Source organism: Catharus ustulatus, chromosome 15 (genome assembly GCF_009819885.2).
Source record: "Catharus ustulatus isolate bCatUst1 chromosome 15, bCatUst1.pri.v2, whole genome shotgun sequence".
Lineage (NCBI taxonomy): Eukaryota > Metazoa > Chordata > Aves > Passeriformes > Turdidae > Catharus > Catharus ustulatus.
The window spans coordinates 10,209,040-10,222,888 of NC_046235.1; the positions used below are offsets into that span (position 1 = coordinate 10,209,040).

The 13,849-nt window shown below is 40.4% G+C and overlaps 1 protein-coding gene across 1 annotated transcript; it reads left to right on the forward strand.

Annotated features, from left to right (window-relative positions):
• Positions 1-336: 336 nt before the first annotated feature.
• Positions 337-11,551, forward strand: LOC117003453 (F-box/LRR-repeat protein 21-like). The gene is made up of 7 exons (XM_033073398.1): positions 337-422; positions 3,677-3,772; positions 5,146-5,286; positions 7,727-8,174; positions 8,899-9,021; positions 9,507-9,678; positions 10,818-11,551. Exons 4-7 carry the CDS (start codon positions 7,800-7,802, stop codon positions 11,459-11,461), a joined length of 1,314 nt encoding a protein of 437 aa, XP_032929289.1. The 5' UTR covers positions 337-422; positions 3,677-3,772; positions 5,146-5,286; positions 7,727-7,799; the 3' UTR covers positions 11,462-11,551.
• The last annotated feature ends 2,298 nt before the right edge of the window (positions 11,552-13,849 follow it).

The window sequence follows — 13,849 nt, forward strand, 5'->3', positions numbered from 1 at the left end:
ATAAACTCTGTAACCACCTGTAATTTTGCAGTGGGTATTAGGCGGCTACCCCACGCTGCTGCCCAGCGCTGAATAAACATACCCTTTCTAACTTTAAATTGTTAGAGAGTATTTTCTCCGTCACAGTTGAGTATCGGTACTAGACCAATACTCATATTTTGGTAAATGAAGCCCACACCGCGGCCCCCCCATTTTACCGGCGGGCCCAGGGCAGCCGCCGCGAAATGGCGCCGCCGTCACGTGCCCGCCGCCCGCGGCCTCGCCCGGCGCCTGCGCTGGGGCGGCGGGGCCGCGGCTCCGCCCTCCCGAGTCCCGGGCGCTGCGGGCTGAGCGCGGTGCTGGCCCTGCGCTGCCCCTGCTCTGCCCCGTGCCCGGCGCCTCGGCCCGGCCTCACGCTGCGAGGGAGCCGCGCACCGGCGGCGGTGAGCGGCGGGGCGGCTGCGGGGACCGGCCCTTGCGCGGCGGCCGGGGGGGGGACAGGCCGCGGGGGCGGCCCGGGTTGCGGAGATGGACGGGCAGGCAGACGGGCTGGCGGACGGACAGACAGGCAGACATGCAGACAGACAGACAGACAGAGGCATTCCGCGCCTGACTTAAACTCTCCCTGAGCACCAAACCTCGTGCGGGGCTCGGTGTGCGGTGCCCTGGGTTTGTGCCATCCCGGGAGCTCCCGCCGAGCTGCGGGAGCACAGTGCCCGGGAGCTGATGTTCCCGTGTAAAGAGCTTAAGTGACATATTAAAGTCGGATGGGAAGGTTTCAAGAAAACCTGTGGAAGTAACAACTATTTTTCGTTCCTGCTGTAGGCGTGTAGGTGAGCCCTCAAGAGAGCTTTTCTAAAGAGCTGTGCAGCTTCAGATGTGTCATTGAGTAAAACGAGGGGTCTTGGGCGTTGGGCACAGGGGAGTGGCTTATTTCTAAAAATAATGCATCAGTAGAAGTCCAATATCTAAATTTCACCACCGAAATAGTTCTAAAAGTGGCATGCATTTGTATCTATTCAATTAAAATTATTGCAAGCATTAGGATGTTCAGCTGAATGTGGTTATTTTTACAACTCTGAGAGTTTGTCATAAACGTACTAAAAATGTGGTAAAACCCTTGAGTCAGAGGCACAGTTTTGAGAAAAATGAGGACTGATTAAAAATAAGTAAATAATCCTCTTCAGAAGCAAAAATACCACCCGTTAAAAGTCTGATTTTTACCTGGATAAAGAAAAAGCTTAATCTCTGAGCGCCTCATCCTCAAGGGCTAGATCTTCTGAGTCTTAGGCTTAAAATGTGTTTTTTACCTGTTTTGCACTGTACTCAGTGGTTGCATTTGTGGTGGCAGCAGTTGTCCAGGGCTGCCTGCCTTGTGCTGATCTTGTTTCCCAGACAGACTCTGAATTTTGAGTTCCTTGACATGGTGAAGGGTGGCCTCAGGTGCTGAACTGTGATTGATGGGTATTTCAGCTGTGTAAGGCAGGTCTGTAAACATTAATTTCCAGGTGTTGGAAAGTTAAAGCTTAATTACCAAGATACCTACTTTATCCCAGAATATTTCCAAGCTTTGTTATTTGGGTTTTTATTTCGCTGGGACTCAAATTTTTTGCTGCATTTGTGTTTGGTTGCTGCTCTTTCTACTAGAAACTTGATTTTATGGTGTCTTATTAATTCCTGTTGGGTCCCAGTGTTGAGAACTGGAAGGGAAATCTAGAAATCAGAGGAAGAGTTACTTCTTTGTGGCTTAAATCTGTGATATGTTTGGTTACAGTAATGAAACCTTTTTTTGAACTGACACTGCAGCCTGGGAAGTAGTGATCAGCTACTGAAGGCTTGTTTAATGGAGTCACCACTGTCCACTTTTCAAATCCCCCACCCAGCCTCTATGCCACGGGAGAGGTTTTCACATCTTAATTTTAGCAGAAGTTTACCACTCTGTTGTGGCAGGATAAGTTGCAGAAACAGTTAATTAACTTGATTTTTTCTGAGTCCTGTTGCCTTTAGTGGATTTGGGGTAGTTTGAGTAGGATAACGTGCAGCTGTCAAAATACTCGATCACAGGTAGAGCTGTATGGGTGGTGAGCACCAATTTTTGATACTTTGCTTTAGACAAACGAGGATATTAATAGAGTTGATGAACCTCAGCAGTTATCAGAGTGTTTCATTTAAATGACTGCGTTACTGCTGTTTATCTTTGATAATCATTTGAGTAGTTACCTTAGATAACAACTTGTTTGCATAACAAGCTTGTATTTGATTGCATCTCTGATAACTATAATATTTTATTATATACATTTCTGCTTACATAAGGTAACATGATTTGCATTGCTTTGGATGGTTCTTTTGGCCTTAGACACTGAGATGTACATTAGATGTACACCTGATTATATTTTTATTACTAAAAGTCACTTTCATTAACTTTTTTTTTCTTAGTGTATTATCTAAAATTCTGCTAGTTCTTATCTGCAGTGTAAAAGTATGAATTTCCTTCTCTACTGAGGGTCTTGGGACAGGTCTGTTTAAGAGAAGCTCTTTTCCTCGGGGGTACTCTTGCTTATTTGGCTATTTTAGGTAACCAGTCCCATCTCTGTGAAATTCAGAAGCCTGCTGAGCATTGTAGGTAGTCTTTGACTACCTATATTTGATACAATTATTGCTATAAAAGGATGTGGTTGTCCTTTCCTTAATTTTTGGATGTCAGTTTACTGTTAGTAATTACTTTTGCCTGTGGTCACATGAGGAGTGTTGGGAAGAATACTGTAATCCTGAGCTCAAAACAGGTGGAAGGATACACATCCCCCACCCCATGATGGGGCATGAAAAGCAATGTAAAGCTTATCACAGAGATTTCAGGTTTTTGTTGTGTTTTTATAAAATAAGGTTTTTCATGATGTTTCTGGGAGTAAAGCTTTCCATGATTACATAGGGTGGAAGACTCTGAAACACGAACTTACCTGTGATGTCATATTAAAAGAAAATAATGTGGAGGGAGGCAAGGAATTTTTAATCTGAACCCCTTGATGCAGTGCCTTGTGATCCAGCTGCCCAGGTGGCCCAGGCTGTCACCTGGGTTCTGGGAGCCTGTAAACAGGGAGGTGGCTGCGGGCTGGGTGCTTTGTTGTTGTTGGGAGCAGCTCCTGCCGTGTGACTGCAGCCAGGCCTGGGCAGGTGCTGGCGAGGGTGTGCACGTTTGTGGTAAGGGAGCTGAGCCATGTGGCCTCTGTGTGTTCATCACACAGTTCTCCAGGCCATTAGGCAGCCTTGCCATAGAAGGGAAGAAGGCAGGAAAAAACATTTGGGTGGATTTTTTTCCTCTGTTTTTCATGACTCTTTGATTACTTTAGTAGCTGCAGTGTTGTTTGCCAAAATTCACTAGCGTGGTAATGATAATGCAAATACTGAATAACTTTCTGTTTATATTGTACTGTTGACCAATAAATGTAAATGCAGTTGCAACATTTGTTTCCCATCACTTTTATTCTTAATCTGATCTCATGTTTCTCTGTGACAATATTTGTATTGTGGAATAAGGTACCTTGTGTTAAGATGTTCCCCCCAAGCTCCTTTACAAAAGCAAGAAAATTTATAAATTGATGTCAATGTATTTCCCCATAATTTTTGCATTGGGTGTAATGTGAAGATTTTTTTTTTTTCAAAACTAACACTGCTTTTTGTGTTTTTTTTATCTGGAAAGGAGGGGAAAGAAGACAGATGCATGTGAGTGCCCCATGGCTGCAGCTGCCTCAGTTCATTCATTTATTGCCTATTGTAATTTGGAAGCATTCTTTAGGTAAGAAAGTTGCTTCAAAATATGTGGTTTATAAAGTTAATGCATTTCTCTGTTGAATCTTTAAATTGCATCTCAGTGTGTTGTACTTTCAGTTGTAATGTTATTTCAGCATGCTGTTTATATGTGGCATTATAAACCTTTTATTTGTTAGACACTGACAGTACTTATGAAAATGAATTCTATACAGCCTCTGCTCATTCACAGGAGAGAGAACATGTAATATTTGTAGACTGTGCAATGCAAGGCCACCATAAATGACAGATTTCTTCAGGTGCCATCCACAAACAGAATTACTAATGAATATCAGCTTTCTCTTTGTAGACAAGCATGACTAATTAGCTCTGAATTTGCTGGTGTGTGAGTTGAGCAACAGCATTACTTGCACAGATTGCAGTACTTGAGTTTGATTTTGTTTGGAAGATGGGGGCTACTTCTCATGTATTCATAAATAATGTATACTACACCTTTGTTAAGCTTGGCATTCATAAAGATAATATTAACTGGGTAGTTCTTCCAAAAAATTATGATACGACCTGGGAGAATCTAAAGTCTTGTCCCATTTTTAAAGAATAATAGAGAAGTTCAGCATTGTAAGGTTTCTAAAGATATCATTACTGATTTAACACAATACCTGGTAAATATCTTCTGTTTCTAAAACCTGTCATGATTTAGTGAGATGGGTGTTGCTGTTCCTGTAGCTTTCCATTAAAGCATCCTCAGATAATGTAAATTTTGTAACTTGATATGGGGGCTTTGGGTCTATTTTCTCGTAGTGCACCAAGATACTCTGTCATCCTGAGGCACAGGACAGTTTTGTCATTAGTATGTGGGAAGATATTTGCACATTATTGATCTCTTTTTTCCAGATACAGTTTAATTAACCAAAATTGTTTGTTTACTGTCAAGGTTATCATGGTGCAGTAAGCATAATTTTGGAGTAAAAGCGAGTAAAGTTTAAAGCCAGGAGTCTTTAAATGTCAAAGTATTAGAGGTCCTGTCTTTAAGTATAACTTTTGATTCACATGGTTTTCTTATAGAGTAGGCTGAAAAAAACCCAGGGTTTGTAGTTTTCTTTGGATGATGCTCAAGAATTCAGAGGTGTATCTGTGTTGCAAAAGAGTGGTCATGTGACTGTAAAACTAGATAATGCAAAAGCTATTTATTCAATTCCACCTTCCCATTAGTTAAATGGTGTTTTTCAGATCATGTTTAGTAAAATGAATTTACTTGTTACATTCTGTTGCTCTGCTTCCACACCGTACAGAGCAGTTGGTACTATTTGTCTCAGTCTTTGTTCCAGAGTTGATGTTAGTCCTTCCTATGGGTTTCACAGGCATTGCAGAACAGTTTCTTTTTGGTTGGTGGCTTCACAGGTCAGTTCATCTTCTGGGACCCGTCCCTGCCTTCTGGTTAAGGAGTCCATGCACACATACGGGATGACTCAACAGTGGGATGGATGTTCAGATACCAGAAAGGTGCTGGTAACTTGACAGGAACCTCCACATTCTTTGGAGGTAGGTGTGTGTGTGCACCTCTCATTTGAATGCTACCTGGGTTGTATCACATGGCACTGTAATTTAGCCAACTTCTGTTGTGCTTTAAAATAGATGCTGTTCATAAAGTATTCAGAATTAAATAAAAATTCTCATTTTTGCAATAAATATTGGGGCTTCATGTTTGTTAAAAATGTTACGATGCATAACCAATGGAACCTTTTTCTGGCTTTGCATCCCACAGTGAATAACAGGAATTCATTTTGCTAGATATAAAGGACTGAAGTGTAGAACATTAAACATAGAAATTCTGGAGACAGCAGTTTCTAAAGGCTGTAGCAACAAGAACAAGTTCTGGCCAAATTCCAGGAGGCATAGCTGCTGTGTACACCAGCAATACCTTGCTGCATATCTTCCTACATCTGGAGTGCTGTTTCTGGTCTGTAGAATGACCTGTGGTTTAGGGAAATGCCCTTTCTGGTTGTTCTCGATTGTCAGAACTTTTTTGTGGGAGCCAAATCAGCACCCATGGAGTTCAAGTAAGTTTCAAATAAGATAGGAGAAATTTCCTTTTTTATCAGAAACCTATCTATAACCAAGATGTTGCAGATATGCGTGAGAATAGCAATAGCAAGGAGAAGCTTCTCAGACAAAAACTTTTGTTCAATTTCTTTTTTTTGTTCTGGACTTCTGTTTTAGGAAACAGCCAAGTCTGTAATTCCTCTCCAGTAGGGAGGAGACAAAACAAGCAACAGGTATATTTGACTCAAAAGGTATTTAGCCTTTGCTAAATTTAGCAAGGCTATGAGCAACTGTAAGATAGGGTTTTGTAATGGTTAATTACTACATCCACATTTAATGGTTTGGAATGCCCATTTGTTGTGTGACTTAAAGTAGTCTAAAGTCATAAAACATGGTTCTGTGGATGATAACTTGATTGTCTAATAGCAAAATGTTTATTCATGCTGAGCCTGCATCTTCATTACATTAGTAACACTGTTAATGTAAGCCATGTGTTTAGTCAGGGAAGAAAAACTATCATTTAATATAATTTAAAGAGTGTTGCTGGCTTATCCTTCTGCATATATTGCTGATTCCAATCACTAATGGAAATTTAAACAGACTGGGTGAATATGTATAACAACTGCTAGAATAAATTCCTTGGTGATTGGGATAATTTGTCAGGAAGTCAAGCAGTAGTGAAGCTGGTAATATGAACTGCCCTTAATAAATTGGCTACATTGTTCCAGCTTCTCAAAGAATGCACATGCTTTCTTTTCATAAAAATTGAGTTTGTCAGACACTCATGAGTCGAACAGATTATAAATTGGGGAAGATGCTAGGTAAATTTTTGATACGATAGTATGTATTTTGGCAGCTGTTTTTTCAACACAGGGATTTCTGGGGTTTTTTTCTTTCTTTCTCCCTCCCCCCTGTAATGAAGATACTATGGAAATTTTTCAGTCCAGAAAAAGCAAGCTGTTGGGGTTGCCATGGGAGTTTGTTCAGTAAAAATAGATAATTTGCTCTGTTCTTTCTTGAAAAATGCATGGTTGCTTTGAAAATACTCACTTCACACAGACCAGGAAGAGAGAAGGTCTGGTTAGTGTGACATTGGAGAAGGGGCCTTAACCTGTACTAAAATGACATTGCAAAGACAGTTGTTGAAAATTGACTGAACAACAGAATTCAGTCTAGCATGGACTTGGTTAGATTGCATTGCTTCAGCCTGTGAAAGTGGAATTTTTTTCTTATGCTGCTCTTCTGAGCTCTTGCTGGTGAGGCAAATGTCCCTTGCTGAAGTAGGTCCGTGCAGTTTGCAGATTTCCAAGGTCACTGTCCTTTTCCTGCTGAAAAACTGCATGTGAACCCTACTGACTTTGCCCTGCTTTGATAAGTGGACTCTGAAGTTTTTTATCGTTAGTTGTACACTTTTCTCTGCTTGGCATTTATTTGGAAGAATGAAAAACTGGGGAAGGTGGGCAAAACTTTTCAATCTGACTGTTCTGAACATGTCTGTTCCAGGTTTAGCTGTGTTTTAAAAAGGAGTTTATGAACCAAGTTTTTTAGCTGATATACCTTTTTAGAGATCATGAGTAGATTCTATAGTTTGTCAACTGATTTTAAATTTAAACAATCTATTTTCTACTTCTGAATTGAATTGCTGTTAAATATTTCTTGTTCCCTAAAAAATGCCTTATGTGCTATGAAATACTACTACATGAAGCTACACTTGGTAAATTAGCATGTCCAAGTTCTCTAGATGCAATCCAAGTTGTACAAAATAAAAGGTACTGAGAGAGAAGGTCCTTGCCAACATCTGTGCACTGGATATTGACATATGGATATGCTTCTTTTGAAAATAACATGCTATATTTAAATTTTATTAACTTGTTATCTCTTGCTGTGTTTCCATTGCCCTTTCTCCCTTCCTCCACTAATTCTCTGTATTTTTCTAGAGACCTATTGTATGTGAGACGTATCAGGAACCTGTGCAGTTTGAATACGTCGGATTGTTACATTCTGAAACTTGCATGATGAAGAGAGCTGGGCAGAAGGTGGTGGCTGGAACTGAAGCTCCTGGAACATCACAGACAAGCAAAAGACAGAAAACTAGTTTATATGGCTCAGTGCTTGAGGAATCTGACCCATGTGCCTCGATGGATTGGGGCAGCCTTCCACACCACGTGATTCTACGTGTTTTTCAGTTCCTGACTTTAGTGGATCGAGCCAGGGCATCTTCTGTTTGTCGAAGGTGGAATGAAGTTTTTCACATCCCAGATCTCTGGAGGAGATTTGAATTTGAACTTAGCCAGCCAGCCACTTCTTATTTAAAGTCTACACATCCTGATCTCATTCAGCAGATTATCAAGAGGCACGCTGACCATCTGCAGTATGTTAGTTTCAAGGTAAGCTGTGGATGAGCAGAGGCTCAGTGTGGCGTCACTGAGCACGAGGGATGCAGCTGCTCTGTGTCAGCTGCCTTAAGAGTTGCACCTGACAAGTCTTATGTTTAAAAATGCAGCTACTGCAGCTTTTTATTTCCACATGTGCAGACAGTTTCATCCAATTTTCTACACTCTAACCTCTGCAGAGTAAAGAAATAGTGAATGGTGCAAAACAGGTGGAAGGTGAGGCAAAATAACAGATTTGTTCAAAGTTACTCTTCAGGCTTACAAATTTTGAATCAGTTCACTATTTAAAATGCAAAGGTGTTGTTGATGTAGATAAAATGGATTAGTTTGCTGGAGCAAGGACTTTGTCAAGTCTTTTTTGGGCTCTAAAAATTAACAATTTGAAAAAATGCATACATACCACTTTGTTTCATAGCACCAATACTGTTACAGTATTGCAGTAACATGAGGTTATTTGAAGACAAGACTTGGATTTAAGATATGTGTTCATACTAGAATTACCCAGCAATCACATTCAGGAAAATTTTCTGATAGTCATTTCCCTGAGCTCTTTCTGGTCTTGAAATTTCCTGTCAGTGTTGCATTTTGTTTCTTTGATGGTTGCAGTCTGGAGGAGTACAGCTGAGTAGATGTGAAACCTGCAGCCTTGGGTATCCATGGTGCTGTTTTCTAAATAATACTGTAGAACGACTTCACTATTTTTAAATTGCTTTTATAGGTTGATAGTAGTACTGAGTCAGCAGAAGCAGCCTGTGACATCCTTTCTCAGCTGGTGAACTGTTCTATCAAGACACTAGGTTTGATCTCTACAGCAAAACCAAGCTTCATGAATGTCTCTAAGGTAAGAGACATAATACATAACTAGCATATTTTAATTCACTCTTAAACCACTTCAGCTTTCTTTATGTTCTGCTCTTCAGCTGATGGTAATTTTTATGAAGCAGTCTCTAGTTACTGTGAAGTAGCAGAAGAGTTACTTTCTGGAAAATAAAGGCCATTTATTTTTTTCTGCAGAAAAATTCCAGATACTTCAGGCTCATCACTGTGGCCAGTATCCCTGTAGTTACCTATGTATTACAGTGAAAGGATAAATCAGAGTGGATAAATAATGAGTGTAAAGTTAATTTCATCACATGCAGCAGCATGTTTTTAAACAATGATCCCCTCTGTTTGTGTTGAAATAATCTTTTGTTACCTGATAATGGGGATCCATGAAAAGTGTTTATTTTTGTACTTTCTGTCTGTGTAGAATGTGAGGTTAAAGCACTGAAGTTTTACCCATCTTTTCATAAGAATGTTTTTCCCTCTTTCGTTTTGTCCAAATAGGCTCATTTTGCATCAGCACTGACAGTAGTTTTTGTGAACTCCAAGTCATTGTCATCAATCAAGATAGATGACACACCCCTTGATGATCCTTCCTTGAAGGTTCTTGTTGCTAACAACAGTGATACTCTAAAACTGCTAAAAATGAGCAGCTGTCCTCATGTTTCACCTGCTGGTGAGTACTGAATGTGTGTGAAAACTGAAGTCCTACAGCATCATAATTGACTTAGTCTTGAGTTTGGACAGTTGGAAGGTGGAGAAGGTGATTGTTAGTAAATGAGTTGGGTTGGTGAAGGTGGGGGCGCTACTCATGTGACTGCATCTTCTGGAATCCTGGTGATTTTTTTTCATTCTCTCCAGCTGCTTTGCTACCTCTGCTGATAGGCCTTGAGGAGGAAAAGCCTCCAAAATTAGTGCAAGCCTTCCACACATGTTCAAAGGATATGATGTTCACTGCTTTAGTATGTGAGGGTAACCAAATGGGAGCTCCTTAATGTGTGCAGATTGGTAAACTTAAATAATCAGTGTTCTGTGGAAACATCACAGAATCCCTGATCCATGAATCAGCTGCTACTTGGTGGGATAAAGGAGGTCGTAACAGTTGTCAATAATTGTTTTGCAAGGTACTGTGTGTACATATTTCAGAAACCTGTGGTTTAAGACTGTGAGTGTTTCCAGTTTCCAGAGTGCCCTCATGTGTCCAGATCTGAGACTAGGTAACTTCCTCATTGGTTGGTGAAGAACTCACTCCCTTCAAAATATGGCCTTGCTGAAAGTTCAGAGGGCTTCAGGGTCCCTTCTCACTTGCTTTTCTTTTGAAATCTTAGTGCTGGGGAAAGGGTGTCTGGATCTGGTCTATTCCTGTGTTCTTTTCTGGAGTCCACAAAAGGTGATTTAATCTGTCTACTTTATTTTCCAGCAGATTAGGAGGAGTTATTGTTATTTAAGTCTTAATTCACAGAAGGATGTAGGTGTTAAACTGGGTGGTGGTGATTTAAATAGTTGAAAGTTGAAGGAATGAGTATTAGGGAAGGGAATGGCAGCTGAATCTGGCCTGAATTCAGTTTTTTCTTCAAAGCTGAGGAAATTCTGCATAGGGAGGGACAAATGCAAATCCAAGATAAATGTGACTTGTCAGTGTTTTAGTCTTTTGAAGCGTTGATGGCTGAAACCCTGTAAAAGGTTGTGGATACCCAGAACTTGAGTATTTCATGGGCTTTGGATATAAGCATGAAAACTCAAACCAACTTTGCCGACAACAACTGTGCTTGTATTTGCTTTTCATTTTAGAAAGTAAATTTTTTTGTTCCTCAGGCATTCTTTGTGTGGCTGATCAGTGTCATGGACTTAAGGAGCTGGCTTTGAACTACTACATATTAAGTGATGAACTGCTGCTGGCTCTTTCAAGTGAAAAACACGTTGATCTCGAGCACCTCCGCATTGACGTCGTGAGTGAAAATCCTGGACAAGTTCAATTTCACACCATTAAAAAGCAAAGCTGGGATGCTCTTGTTAAACACTCCCCCAAAGTTAACATTGTGATGTATTTCTTCCTGTATGAAGATGAATTTGATGCTTTCTTCAGAGAGGAAACACCTGTCACACACCTGTACTTTGGTCGTGCAGTGAGCAAGGCAATGCTGGGCCGCATTGGCATGAACTGCCCCAGGCTGATCGAGCTGGTCGTGTGCGCCAATGGACTTCAACCTTTGGATGATGAACTCATCCAGATCGCTGAGCGCTGCAAGAACTTAACAGCCATGGGGCTGGGGGAGTGTGAAGTCACCTGCAGGGGTTTTATTGAATTTGTAAAGATGTGTGGGGGCAGGCTTACTCAGCTTTCCATAATGGAGGAGGTGCTGATTCCAGATAGTGATTACAGCTTAGATCGGCTTCACCTGGAAGTCTCCAAGCACCTTGGAAGAATGTGGTTTCCTGATATGATGCCAACGTGGTAAATTCTCTGTGTGGATAAAATGGTGGAATCGCTGTGTCGCTTTCTATGCAAATAAAAAATTAAAAACTAAATGTGAAAACTTTCTTCCAGATTTGAGTTTTTCTTCTTTGAGAAAACCTCTATTAGACTAAAAGCAAAGCACCCTACAATATTAATTGTATATTGAAATAGAAAATACATTTAGCTGTACTTTACAGTTCTGAAAGTATGTATGTAGTTTACAGGTGCTTCAAACTTCAGTGAATTTGGGCTTCTCTGAGCGTCAGTGTAAACATTCCATTTACTTTAAAGTGGGTTTGAGGTTTTTTTAATGTCTTTATTTACTCTTTCTGATCAAATCAAAAGAGAAACAGAGAAATTATTTTCCCTTAGGAAATCTATCAGTGGAAAGCTGGATAGAACTTTGAGTACAGTATTATTTGTCATGATGTTTTATATAGCTATTTTTTAATTATTCATGTTTTAATTGTAAGAACTTGTATATTAAAATGCACTGTTCTGGGTTAATCAGATATAATCTATCTTAAATTCATGGCAGTATAATTGAATGTTAATAAGCTTATGCTTACAAAAAAAGTCCATTTTTAAATTGCACTTTAAGGAATTTCTCAGATTACAGAAACTAGAGAATACATTGTACAGTATGTTGTTTTTGTCTTATGCATTAAAAGGATTTTGTTAAAATTACTGATTTTAACTTTGGTTCTGGATTGCTTGAGTGAGTAATAAAGCACTTTGGAAACTGTCAGGACACTAAGGAATAGCTTTGGATTTGTGCTCATCTTTGTGATCAAAGACTGATGTCTGAATGCTGTTCCATGCTTTCATTGCTAAGAAGGATTTCATAAATATGGCTAGTAAGAGGGAAAGATCAAATGCAGTACAGTTGTCTTTGATCCATTTCTATTTGGAATCAAGGATTTAGAGCACTTAAGTTTGTCACTTAGAGGCCAAATGGACTGTACTATCACCTGTATCTTACAGAGCTTTGTACAAGCCTTGATTTCTAGAGAAAGGCTTGCTGAAGGTAATCCTCAAATACTTAATTCAGAACTTGTTGCTATTAATTGTTTTTTGAGAAAGGTTGTATTAAATTTATTTTCTTAAAAGAGGAAGGGCATGCTGAGTTGATGTAAATTAGAGTATGTATTTTTCTGTTAGCAATTTGCACACTGTAAACTTAAATGCATTGCATATAAATTTTTGCTGTAATGATTTTGGTGCCACATTTGTTTTATCTTCCTATTGATAATGAGAAGTCTACAGGAATTTGCTGGTGGTGGTTGTCACTGCTGTGGCTGTCAACTGAGCCTCTCCACAGCCAGAGGGATGAGGGAGAGAATCAGAAGGCAAAAGTGAGAAAACTCATGACTGGATATAAAGAGTTTACTGTTAGATCAAGAGCCACACAGGCAGGCCACCCCCAAAAAGGAAATCATTCACCACTTCCATCAACCAGGAAAGCAGGGTCCCATCACCCATAAACCTTCATCCTCCTTCCCCTGCCTTTATATGCTGAGCCTGATGTACAGTATGGAGTGTCCCTTGGGTCAGCTGGGCTCAGCTGTCCTGTCCATGTCACCTCCCAGACTCAGCACCCTCAGCCTCCTGCCTGCTGGGGCAGTACCAGGAGCAGAGCAGGGCTGGGCTCTGTGTAGGCACTGCTCAGCTACAGCAAAAACACCCCCATGTTTCCAATGCTGTTTCCAGTACAAATATACAGCTCCATTCTAGCTCCTGTGAAGCAAATGAACTACCCCAGCCAGAACCAGTGCATTCACAGCAGAGAGTGAGTTTCTTCTCTGCTTCCACGAAACAACAGCTGAAGCATTAAACTACCCTTTTCTTGGACACACTTGTTCCCAGCTGGAAGCCCAGGGATTCAAGGTAACACAGACCTGAGCCAGTAATGCTGTATTGCCTGCTGCACAGTTAAGAAGCATCTGTCTAACTCTGGTTAGTAGAGGCTGTGAGCTGAGCACTTCCATAATCCAGGGAATTAGAATTTAAATGCAAAATTTAAATATTTCCAAACAGTATTTTGTTCAAGATGTGTGGTTTGCTTCAACTGGCAATGTAATAAAAGTGGTTTAATCCATGCATTGATACTAGACTCATCCATCTGTTGCACTGTGTCCTGTTGGGGTTCTCTCTGCTATAAGCCATGCATGTGACAAACCTTGAGAGAGACTGGAGAATGGCAAATCAGTCATTGTCATTTCATGTTTGTGCCTGAAACCTGATTTCTGACATGCAAACTAAAACTGAGTTGTTGGAAAGTCCTGGAGCCTTGTGTCTCTCCAGCCAACAGAACAGTTAGTGTATTTGTATACACTGGTGACAAAGTAACAGTTCAGGGAGAAACTCTTAAAAGGCTGCTTTGAATGTT

What these genes read in the sequence shown, in the direction of transcription:
- LOC117003453 (XM_033073398.1), top strand. Translation starts at nt 7,800, where the DNA reads ATGATGAAGAGAGCTGGGCAGAAGGTGGTGGCTGGAACTGAAGCTCCT. An exon ending in GCTTCATGAATGTCTCTAAG is followed by an intron (nt 9,022 to 9,506) that starts GTAAGAGACATA and finishes TTGTCCAAATAG; the next exon opens with GCTCATTTTGCATCAGCACT. An exon ending in TCCTCATGTTTCACCTGCTG is followed by an intron (nt 9,679 to 10,817) that starts GTGAGTACTGAA and finishes TTTGTTCCTCAG; the next exon opens with GCATTCTTTGTGTGGCTGAT.